Source organism: Panthera onca, chromosome X (genome assembly GCF_046562875.1).
Source record: "Panthera onca isolate mPanOnc1 chromosome X, mPanOnc1 haplotype 2, whole genome shotgun sequence".
Taxonomy (NCBI): domain Eukaryota; kingdom Metazoa; phylum Chordata; class Mammalia; order Carnivora; family Felidae; genus Panthera; species Panthera onca.
The window spans coordinates 65,701,526-65,714,234 of NC_138357.1; the positions used below are offsets into that span (position 1 = coordinate 65,701,526).

General features: G+C 38.2%; 1 protein-coding gene across 1 annotated transcript; it reads left to right on the top strand.

Annotated features, from left to right (window-relative positions):
* Positions 1 to 634: 634 nt before the first annotated feature.
* On the top strand, positions 635 to 2,187 carry RTL3 (retrotransposon Gag like 3). The gene is given in 7 exon segments (XM_081792610.1): positions 635 to 759; positions 900 to 963; positions 1,098 to 1,290; positions 1,326 to 1,559; positions 1,562 to 1,681; positions 1,684 to 1,826; positions 1,828 to 2,187. Coding segments are annotated over 7 exon segments (1,239 nt in total).
* The last annotated feature ends 10,522 nt before the right edge of the window (positions 2,188 to 12,709 follow it).

A 12,709-nucleotide genomic window follows, 5' to 3' on the forward strand; every position in this document is an offset into this window, starting at 1 on the left:
TTAGTTGAGTTTCTGTCTTCAGCTCAGGTCATGATCTCACAGTTGGTGAGTTCGAGCCCTGCATCAGGCTCTGTGCTGAAAGGTGAGAGCCTGGAACCTTCTTTGGATTCTGTATCTCCCTCTCTCTCTGCCCCTCCCCTGCTCTCTCTCTCTCTCTCTCGCTCGCTCTTTCTCAAAAATAAATGAACTTTAAACAAAATTTTAAAAATTAAAAAATAAAAGAAGAATGCAAATTGGCATACACAGTCTGGATCAGATGTTGTTCTTAAAATGTCATGGGGTCAGAACCAGCATATATGACTCACCTCATGAATATGAACCTGTAGTAACAGAAACCCAGCATTGTTAGGCAGGTTTTGTTCTGATTTATTTTGTTCTTCCTCATGAGTGCCTTCTACAGTTTCTCATCTTCAGATCCCACTCTCTTTACAGTGTATTTCACACCTTCTTTGCTGACCACCGGAGGCTCCAGGTGACCTGGAAATCAACCTTGGTGGGGCCCAAATCCCTACCGCCTGGAAAATTCACAGAGCCTGACATCTTTTAGAAAGGATTTTTTTCTAAAAGGAGCTTTTAGAAGAACTACCCAATTTTCCCTTGGTAACAAACTGCCAAACCAAGCCCATTTCCACAGATGGTGGAGGACTTAGCAGCCTCCTGTATTGCTTTGAAGTTCAAGAATGAAATTCTGAAGGCCCAAGTGCAGTGGCCAATGGAACAAAATGTTGTCCTATAGGCTCAGATCCCAGAGCTCCAGAAGCCCTGAACAACCAAGGAGGTTCAACCACTCCAGAATCCTTCAGAGACCCAGGATCCTAGGAACCCCCAGAACCCTTGGATCTCCCAACAGTCTGAGAGAACCAAGAATTCCCAGGAGTTGAGGATCCCTCATATCTCAGAGAGCCCCAGAAGCTCCCAGCCTGGGAGCCCCTAGCTTCCCAGGAGCATCAGAAAACACCAATGGTACAGGAGACAAAGAAGACTTCGGAACCCCCAGCAGCCCCAGAGTCCCTGGAGCTTCCAGGAACTCATGAGTCCCAGGCACCTTCAGTGGTCTATGAGCTCTCAGCAGCCTGAAATTCCAAAATTTCCTACAGGTCAAAAAGCTCCAGAAGCATCCAATGGCCCAGGAGGCCTACAAAGCCCTAGAAGTTAAGAAGGCCCAGGAGCTCCCAGATACCCGGGATGCCCCAGTGGCCCAGAAGGCCCAGAATTCAGAGCACCAAGATCTTCCAAGTTCCAGGAGCCCCAGGAGGTACCAGGAAACTGCAACGCACCTGGAACCCCTAAGCTTCCAACTCTCCAGGAGTTACTGGAACCTAGAGTGCTCCATGAGCCCCTGGATCCTTTAGATGCCCAAGAATTCCTAGAGCCCTCACCACTCCAGGAGTCCCTAAAGGGTCTAATAGCTGCTTTGGCATCAGCAGGTTCAGAGTTCCCACAGTCCCCCAGTGAGCTAGAGGCTGAAGCTTTCTCCCTAGAATACTGTTTAGCCTTCAGCGGAGATGTCCAGAAGCTTTCTGAGTTCCTGGTTCAATTGAATAGTTACATGAGAGTCAGTTACATGTAGAAGCAGCTGTGATGAGCTTTGTTGGCAAGTGCTTCTCAGATGAGGCAGGGATGTGATTTCAGCCCTTACTAGATATACAAAGCCCCCTGCTGGAGCAATTTGAAAATTTCATATGGTGCTCCAGGATACTTTTGACAATCCAGAAAACATGGAATATGTCAGTCACTGCATCCATCAGCTCTGCCAAAGGGAGGATCCTGCACATCAGTATGTGATCCACTTCCATCTCATTGCTCAAGAGCTAAACTGGAATGAAAAGCACTCTCTGCATACAATTTCAGGAAGGGCTTGACAGTTCTATACCAGATGAACTGTCTCACACAAGCCCAGCCACTGTCCTATCTAATCTGATCACTCAATGCCTAGAAGATAAGCTAAGCTGTAAACCTGATCCAAATCCACAAGGAGCAAGGCACTCTGAGGAAAGACCTGGGCCTGAAAGTTCACTAGCTGAAAACCAGCCTGTGCAAGCTTCAAGCAATTGCCTACACCTCAGTGAAGCTGAACAGGCCCACTGCTGTGAAGCCCACTTGTGGCTCTGCTGTGGTCATCCTTGTCATGTTGCCAGAGATTGTCCTGTCAAGCTTCATCATGCACAGCAGGCAGGAAACATTTGAGGCCTAGCAGGAAGGGGGAACCCCGGTGGGCCAATCTACAAATATGCATCCCCCTCACTTCCAATATCCATGTCTCATACCCTATGGCTTACTGTTGAAATCCTACTGGGAAGACGACAGTTCTTTGGGCAAGCAATGGTGGATTCAGGCTGCTACAGAAACAGCATTGACCATTTTGTGGTTCTTAGAGAGAAGCTGCCCTTCTGCAATAATATCTTCCCTCTGATGCTTGAAATGGTAAATGAGTGTCCACTGATTAATGGACCCATAACCAAGGAAACACCAACTGTGGAAGTTAAAATTGTAAACCATGTTGAAGAGCTCCAGTTTGCCATTATTCATGTGCCATGGTACCCTCTGATTCTTGGAATTCACTGGCTTGAAACACATGATCCAAACACTGAATGGAGTGCATTGTGTCCTTTCCATCCCATTATTGTCACTACAATTGCTTCAGACACAGGTGGCATAGAAGATGTCATGATGAAATAAGTGCTGAATACATCTTGCGTCCTAGTGACTGCTCCTAATGACCTGTCTTCTGATACCTCAGTTGTCGTCAGCATTTGCTGCTCTCAGAGTCTTCCACTGAATCTCTGAGAATGAAATAAGGTAGTTGTACAATGACACTGCCTCTCCGATCATGCAATGATCTCACATCAGGCAATAAACCTGATGACTTTGAGCTATTTTTTTTCACCAACTCTGCATGCCCCCACCTTGAACCCTGTGTTAATGTGGGGCTGTTTTAATTATAATTGATGTTAACAATATGCATGAAAATAAATATTAGAAACTAACATTGAAAAAGTGTAATTGTTAGCCTGACTTGACTTTTTATCAAGATTTTCTTCAGCACAACAATTGCAACATTTTCTCAATGAAGAAAATAAAATTGCAAGTGATATTTTTTAAAAAAAATCAATAAACATTGACAATTTCTAATGCTGTTTGAATTTTTTCATTGCTTAGCTGAAGGAAGAGGAAAGGGACAAGTAAATTGGGAGAGAGGGGATTGGAAAAGGCTTAACGTTTGGGTGAGGTTCTGAATATTCCAGGAATAGTCAGATCAGTGGGTGATGGGGTAGGGGCCAATGGAGAGAGTAGGGGAATAGTTGTGGTAAATGGAAATTGGTTAAGGTATGGAGGGATTAGGGGAAAGGTAGAGGGGAAGTTGAGAAGAGGGTTTAGGGAAGATTGGGAGGAAAAATTGGAAAGGTTTCAGTTGAGAGCTAGGTGGTGCTGAGGGCAGGGGTGACAGGAAGGGAAAATTCCTACAAAAATAAAGGGGGCAGAAACAGAGATATTGAGCAGCTTTAAAAGAAATTTTTTGGACTTCATAAGTTAACCAAACAAAAGCACTGAAGAAGGTAATGAGGCCCCTCAGTAATCCAACTTTCTCAGTAAAGTGACAAGTTCTTATTCTCTGCGCCAGGGAAATTTGCCCTAGGGCTCAAGACTGTTAATCTCTTTTTGCTGATGCATAGACATGAGGTGGCAGGGATCAACTTTCAACACATGTAGTTCATTATTAGCCAACTATACCTCTCTACATATACAGGTTGCTCTGCCCTGCTAACCATGCTGCTTGCATGACACACAGAGAACCAAGTCAATGAAAGGAACTTATGTTCTTATGGGCCTGAGAGGGGGTAGTGTCCTAACTTAAAATCACACAAACATACACATTCCCACAAACTACAGGGTGAGGGGAATCGAGGGTGGGAGCTTTAGGTAAGATATAAAAAAATGATCAAAGTAAACTCTAGTGTTTTTCCTCTGTGTTTTCAACATTCCTTTGAGAGTCTCTTTCTAAGGCCACTTGAAGGAGATTCTGACTTACTTAGACAAATAATCAAATACATAATCATAACCCTAGAAGGAGATAAAAGAGGAACCTACCATTCATTGAGCCCCTAATATGTTCCAGCTACAATATTAGGCATATCATACACATTAACTTATGCCTCAGAATAACCCAGTGAAGAATGTATGTTTGCTCCTATTTTATCAATGAGCAAATAGAGTACCAACAAGGCCAGTTAACTTGCCTAAACTCACAAAGTTAGTAAGTGGCAGAGACCTGTTGGGTCTTCACAGCCTGTGCCCTTTTTCCTACAGCATGCCAATATCCCTAATGGGGAGGTGTAAGGGCCAAATAAGATTGTTGCAGCAGAGAGCTAATTGAGATAAACTTAAAAAGGTGGGGTGGGGCTTAGAATAAAAATTTCAGGGACCATTTGGGTAGTAGTTGTTTCTCCAGTTCCCTTGATCTCACCCCCAATCCCCTCACCACCCCATTAACTCCCAAACTTCCTATTTCATCTCTTGGAAGATCTCCTTTTGTTAAACTAATGACACAGCTGAATGTTCATTTCAGACAGTTAGCATAGATAATAAAATGTGTGACAGTAACAAATAAGCCAAAGTGAAGCTCTGTACAAGATGATAAAATTAACAGTAATAACTACCATCTAATAAGCACTTGGGTTTTGCCAGACATTGGACTAAGTGATTCGGGTATTTTCAAATGGCTGCAAGATAGATATTATTGGCCTCTTTATATAAATCAAAGAAGTGAAACCCACTGAGATGAGGTCACTTGCCAAAGGTCACACTGCTAGGAATTAGTGGATTCTAAAAACAAACCCTGATCTGTCTCATTTCAAAGCTGGAATTCTAGCCAATACACCGCACTGCTTCTCAGGCTAAGTAAACTTTACTCTTTATTAACCACTTTAACAATATTCACTAGACATGATTTCTATTATTTTAGAAAAAAGATATTAATTTGTTAGTGCATTTATTTATTCACTTAGCAAGCATTACTGAATGCTTGTAGTGTGCCAGGCACAGGCATTGAGGAAAAGGAAGAGAGGCACAAAGATGTCTTATGTATATGACTCACAGTTCTTGCTCTGACCACAGTTAACAGGGGAAGCTGTTGTGCAACATAGCACTTCTGGTATACAGAAGAGAGCACTAATTTTGCTATGGACTAAAAAGTGTGTTTTGAGCTGGGTCTTGAAGGAACCTCATTGAAAACAAAAGGGAGAGCATGTTTTTCTAGATTGAATAAAGTGCACACCAAAAAACAAGTTGGAAGGAAAAATAATAGTGTCATCAGAAAAGATAGTTCATTTCACTGGAGAGTAGGGATATGTGTACATATGTACAGGGTGAGTGGTGGGTGTCAGTGGGGAGATGACACTTAACAAGGAAGTTGGAAGTCTCAGGTAAAAGACCTATCTACCTGGATAAAGCATTTAAACTTTATCCTATGGGCAATTTGAAATCTTTTTTTTCCTGTCTTTCCCCACCCCCGCCCCCGCATTAGATTTGTGGGTTTTTTTCCTTTCTTGTGACAAAGTAATGCACATTCATTGTAACAAATTCATATATATCAGAAGTTTATAACATAAAAATAATATGCCCCTTAACTCACAAATTAGAATTTAAGTAGAAAGAAACATGATTCATATATATTTTAGAAATTTCATAGCAATGTAGAAACTAAAAGGCAAAGTGATAAAGTACCCCCATTATTTTTTACTTTCTTAGATTTTATGAAGATGGGATCAAACCATCAAAGACAAAGAATTAAAAATAAATTAAGTCTAATTTTCCTCAAATATTTATGTTGAGTCCTTAGTATGAGCAAGACATTGAAGTATATACACACATATGCAGGATATCCCAACCATCAAAAAAATTTCTAATCTAATAATGGATAAAAAGTTCATGAATTATAAGAAACTGCTTTTCCTTTTTTTTTTAATTTATTTTTTTTTATTTTTTAATATATGAAATTTACTGTCTAGCTACACTCGTGGCAAGCATAGCATTACATATATAGGTGTTGAATCACTATGTCATTCACCTGAAATTAATGTAACATTGTATGTAAACTATACTCAATTTTTTTAAGCTGGGGGGGGGGGAATTGTACCTAAATTATCTAAGGATATACTCAATTATAGTAAAGCCACCATGCATAGAAAAGTGACCTGTTTTTCTAAATCATTGTCATCACATGGAATGGATTGGTCATGTCATTTCACAATGTAAAGCAGGTGATGCTACTGTAACATTTCATCTATCATAAGTTTATGATTCATAGATCTCAACATTCACTAAATATAAAGTTATATTATTTTGAAAAAAAAAAGAAACTGCTTTTCCATTTGGGCTTTCAAATTTTAAAGATTTTAAATGGAAAGAATTTTCTAAAAAATATATATTCTGCAATATTGGCACAGATACAAAGAAAATAGTTCCCTATTTCCCTATTTAGCTAAGTTTTCTAAGGTTAAACTTTAATAGAAAAAATAATCCTTATATCTTTTGGTAGCCTCCCTTCCTGGTTTGTTTCCTTAAAAAATATTTCATATTTCATGCTATCAAAGTACACCCGAAGTAGTCATGGTCATTCTATGGAGGAATTTATATGCCCTTAAAATAACTGTTTATTTCTAAAGGTGTGTATATTTCTAAAACCATGTCCTTAAAGAACCTGTGTATTTCTAAAAGTATTTTATTGTTGTACTTTTTTAAATGTTTAATTACTTTTGAGATACAGAGAGAGATAGAGCATGAGAGAGAGGGGGAGGAGCACAGAGAGAAGGAGACACAGAATCTGAAGCAGTCTTGAGGCTCTGAGCTGTCAGCACAGAGTGCGATGTGGGGCTTGAACTCACGAAATGTAAGATCATGACCTAGGCCAAAATCAGATGTTCAATTGACAGAGCTACCCAGATGCCCCTAAAAGTTTTTAAAAAGATTTTGTAGTTTAGAGAGGGAGGGAGCCAAAACATAAGAGACTCTTAAAAACTGAGAACTGAGGTTTGATGGGGGGTGGGAGAGAGGGGAGGGTGGGTGATGGGTATTGAGGAGGGCACCTGTTGGGATGAGCACTGGGTGTTGTATGGAAACCAATCTGACAATAAATTTCATATTAAAAAAAATAAAAACATAAATAAATAAATAAATATTTTCTAAGGACAGATGATTTTTTTTAAATCCTACTGTAATAAACTTTGACATCTAGCATATTACTAGATATCAAATATTAAATGACAAAAGTAATATAGGGATCAGAGAATTAGAAGTCAGGATTAAGCTCCTGAGTTCATTGCTTACTTGCTGTATGACCTGTTTCATTTTCATTTCACTTTGGCATATATATTTATATTTGGCATATATAGATTTATATTTGTATAGATGCATAAATGCAGGTGCAAGAAACTTATGTCAAAGTGGCCACAAGATTGTTTAATAGGAGACAGACAAATATAACTCCTTGTTTACTGCTAGAAACCAAATCTTTGTGTGAAATCATGAAATTTATTAGGACAGAGAGTGGGTACGAAAACTTGTACCTATCTGTTCTTTCCTTCATCCCTTCCTCTCATTTCTGAACTGCAGGAGACTGAGCCCCCTTCGTCTTTCATGACTCCATCACTAGGGAGTGTTTATTTGAAGGTTAATTTTGCTGCATTGGGTACTTCCTTTCTAACTTGCTATTATTTTGTAACACATATAGTGACCCTTTTCCCTTCTCTCTGTACCCTGGCAAAATACAATGAATAAATAAAAACTTATTGATAAAAAAATAAAAATACTGGAACATATTAATAGTTTTCCATTCAAAATTGTTAATTCTTAAGTGTGATTTTATTTTGCCTTGTCCCTAATTGGTCTCTCTCTCATTATTTTGGACACAAGTACAATTTTACAATGAAAGTCAGTGTTAAAAAGAAGTTGAAATATGGAAATTCCCTTTGGCATTTACCTTTTGGGGAATGCCTTTAATAATGTTGGAGTTCAGCTGCCTTTTTTCTAATAACCATAAGAGCTTCACTGGCAATACAGCTGGTTCATTCGTTGCTTATTATGTGGTATTTGTGGTATAACTGACAGGAAAAAGCAACGTGAAAGGCTAAGAAAAACAGTGAGCTCAGGTGTAGAGTTTCAGACATTCTGTTCTGTGTGGTTGTAAAATTTCATGCTTTCTTTTTCCCATGCAAATTTTAGGTTACCAGATATCCTGTGTACATATGACTGTTTTGTGTTGCTGTGTAATATCCCATTTTCATCTATATCAGAATACATGATGGTTCTCCCATTTGAGCCAAGTCAGGCACATTTTGACTACTGTTAGCATTTGTTCCCCACCCCCACTATCAACCTGATTGAAATATGTCACACATTTTCCAAACTAAAACACTTCACCAAACTTTCTCACATATTTGAATTATTTTGAGGCAGAATAATAGCCAAAGTAATGGCCCTGTTAATCATATTAAATGATGATGGTAGTTGTTTCCTGTAGACATTATGACTTACTCAGAGTCCAGTTAAGTTTGACCTTTTAACTGTCAATTGTTTTTACCTAGAAATTATAGAAATAAATTCAAAATGGAAAATATGACAGTCTTATGAGTTTTACTTTTTAATTTAATTTTCTTTTGGTGGGGACATGAAAATTAGTCTGTTCAGACTTGTTTTCTTTAGGTTGAGCTAAATAGATTAAGAAATAAGCTCAGACCAATTTTAGAAAATTATCACTTAGGTGATATACCTCAGGAAAGAGGTAGCATTTTAAATAATGTAATATTCTGATAAACAGAGTGCTTATGTATATTACGTATATATGTATTATATATGTTCATATATTACATATATATGAAAAATATAAATCTATATATGCCAAATATATATGCCAAAGTTGTTATTTCTATTTTCAAATAATTTGATTATAATAATACCAAGGCTACTTAATAAAACAATTATATAAAACTTTATTGGATCTTGCTTTGATTTACAATATAGAATACCTGATGGATAACAAATGCTTACCAGAGGTTTGTGATTTAAATTAATTAAAATTAATTTAAACAGGTATTTTACTTATTTTTTCATTATTAAACGTGTGTTTATTACTATGAGCTAAATTCTTATTCGTTTATTTTCTAATGGCATTTTCTTTTGTATATGGTCTTTTGTACATCCATTTATTGAGGTAGATCTTATTGTCTTAACAATGTTATGTACTCCATATAATTAAATATTAACTTTTGTCGTACTTATTAAAATTATTGTTCTGTTGATTGCTTTACTTTATTTATTTTTTTTTTTCATTTGAGTAGAGCTGACATACAATATTACATTAGTTTCAGGTGTACAACATAGTAATTCAACTTCTCTGTACCTTATGCTATGGTCACCACAAGCATAGCTACCTTACAACACTATTACATTATCATTGACTATATTCCCTATGCTGTGCCTTTTATTCCTATGACTGATTCGTTCCCTAACTGGAAGCTTGGAGCAGGCATTTTAGTACCATGAAGGTCTTTGGGGTCATCGTTACAAACATAAGATATTATAATATTTTTATTTAAACAACATTTTCAACTTTCATGATGGTTTTTTATTTTTTTTTTATTTTTTATTTTTTTTATTTTTTTATTTTTTAATATATGAAATTTACTGTCAAATTGGTTTCCGTACAACACCCAGTGCTCATCCCAAAAAGTGCCCTCCTCAATACCCATCACCCACCCTGCCCTCCCTCCCACCCTGCCCTCCCTCCCACCCCCCATCAACCCTCAGTTTGTTCTCAGTTTTTAACAGTCTCTAATGCTTTGGCTCTCTCCCACTCTAACCTCTTTTTTTTTTTTTTTTTTTTCCTTCCCCTCCCCCATGGGTTTCTGTTATGTTTCTCAGGATCCACATAAGAGTGAAACCATATGGTATCTGTCTTTCTCTGTATGGCTTATTTCACTTAGCATCACACTCTCCAGTTCCATCCATGTTGCTACAAAAGGCCATATTTCATTTTTTCTCATTGCCACGTAGTATTCCATTGTGTATATAAACCACAATTTCTTTATCCATTCATCAGTTGATGGACATTTAGGCTCTTTCCATAATTTGGCTATTGTTGAGAGTGCCGCTATAAACATTGGGGTACAGGTGCCCCTATGCATCAGTACTCCTGTATCCCTTGGATAAATTCCTAGCAGTGCTATTGCTGGGTCATAGGGTAGGTCTATTTTTAATTTTCTGAGGAACCTCCACACTGCTTTCCAGAGAGGCTGCACCAATTTGCATTCCCACCAACAGTGCAAGAGGGTTCCTGTTTCTCCACATCCTCTCCAGCATCTATAGTCTCCTGATTTCTTCATTTTGGCCACTCTGACTGGCGTGAGGTGGTATCTGAGTGTGGTTTTGATTTGTATTTCCCTGATAAGGAGCGACGTTGAACATCTTTTCATGTGCCTGTTGGCCATCCGGATGTCTTCTTTAGAGAAGTGTCTATTCATGTTTTCTGCCCATTTCTTCACTGGGTTATTTGTTTTTCGGGTGTGGAGTTTGATGAGCTCTTTATAGATTTTGGATACTAGCCCTTTGTCCGATGTGTCATTTGCAAATATCTTTTCCCATTCCGCTGGTTGCCTTTTAGTTTTGTTGGTTGTTTCCTTTGCTGTGCAGAAGCTTTTTATCTTCATAAGGTCCCAGTAATTCACTTTTGCTTTTAATTCCCTTGCCTTTGGGGATGTGCCGAGTAAGAGATTGCTACGGCTGAGGTCAGAGAGGTCTTTTCCTGCTTTCTCCTCTAAGGTTTTGATGGTTTCCTGTCTCACATTCAGGTCCTTTATCCATTTTGAGTTTATTTTTGTGAATGGTGTGAGAAAGTGGTCTAGTTTCAACCTTCTGCATGTTGCTGTCCAGTTCTCCCAGCACCATTTGTTAAAGAGACTGTCTTTTTTCCATTGGATGTTCTTTCCTGCTTTGTCAAAGATGAGTTGGCCATACGTTTGTGGGTCTAGTTCTGGGGTTTCTATTCTATTCCATTGGTCTATGTGTCTGTTTTTATGCCAATACCATGCTGTCTTGATGATGACAGCTTTGTAGTAGAGGCTAAAGTCTGGGATTGTGATGCCTCCTGCTTTGGTCTTCTTCTTCAAAATTACTTTGGCTATTCGGGGCCTTTTGTGGTTCCATATGAATTTTAGGATTGCTTGTTCTAGTTTCGAGAAGAATGCTGGTGTAATTTTGATTGGGATTGCATTGAATGTGTAGATAGCTTTGGGTAGTATTGACATTTTGACAATATTTATTCTTCCAATCCATGAGCAGGGAATGTCTTTCCATCTCTTTATATCTTCTTCAATTACCTGCATAAGCTTTCTATAGTTTTCAGCATACAGATCTTTTACATCTTTGGTTAGATTTATTCCTAGGTATTTTATGCTTCTTGGTGCAATTGTGAATGGGATCAGTTTCTTCATTTGTCTTTCTGTTGCTTCATTGTTAGTGTATAAGAATGCAACTGATTTCTGCACATTGATTTTGTATCCTGCAACTTTGCTGAATTCATGTATCAGTTCTAGCAGACTTTTGGTGGAGTCTATCGGATTTTCCATGTATAATATCATGTCATCTGCAAAAAGCGAAAGCTTGACTTCATCTTTGCCAATTTTGATGCCTTTGATTTCCTTTTGTTGTCTGATTGCTGATGCTAGAACTTCCAGCACTATATTAAACAGCAGCGGTGACAGTGGGCATCCCTGTCGTGTTCCTGATCTCAGGGAAAAAGCTCTCAGTTTTTCCCCGTTGAGGATGATGTTAGCTGTGGGCTTTTCATAAATGGCCTTTATGATCTTTAAGTATGTTCCTTCTATCCCGACTTTCTCAAGGGTTTTTATTAAGAAAGGGTGCTGGATTTTGTCAAAGGCCTTTTCTGCATCGATTGACAGGATCATATGGTTCTTCTCTTTTTTTTTGTTAATGTGATGTATCACGTTGATCGATTTGCGAATGTTGAACCAGCCCTGCATCCCAGGAATGAATCCCACTTGATCATGGTGAATAATTCTTTTTATATGCTGTTGAATTCGATTTGCTAGTATCTTATTAAGAATTTTTGCATCCATATTCATCAGGGATATTGGCCTGTAGTTCTCTTTTTTTACTGGGTCTCTGTCTGGTTTAGGAATCAAAGTAATACTAGCTTCATAGAATGAGTCTGGAAGTTTTCCTTCCCTTTCTATTTCTTGGAATAGCTTGAGAAGGATAGGTATTATCTCTGCTTTAAATGTCTGGTAGAACTCCCCTGGGAAGCCATCTGGTCCTGGACTCTTATTTGTTGGGAGATTTTTGATAACCGATTCAATTTCTTCGCTGGTTATGGGTCTGTTCAAGCTTTCTATTTCCTCCTGATTGAGTTTTGGAAGAGTGTGGGTGTTTAGATATTTGTCCATTTCTTCCAGGTTGTCCAATTTGCTGGCATATAATTTTTCATAGTATTCCCTGATAATTGTTTGTATCTCTGAGGGATTGGTTGTAATCATTCCATTTTCATTCATGATTTTATCTATTTGGGTCATCTCCCTTTTCTTTTTGAGAAGCCTGGCTAGAGGTTTGTCAATTTTGTTTATTTTTTCAAAAAACCAACTCTTGGTTTCGTTGATCTGCTCTACAGTTTTTTTAGATTCTATATTGTTTATTTCTG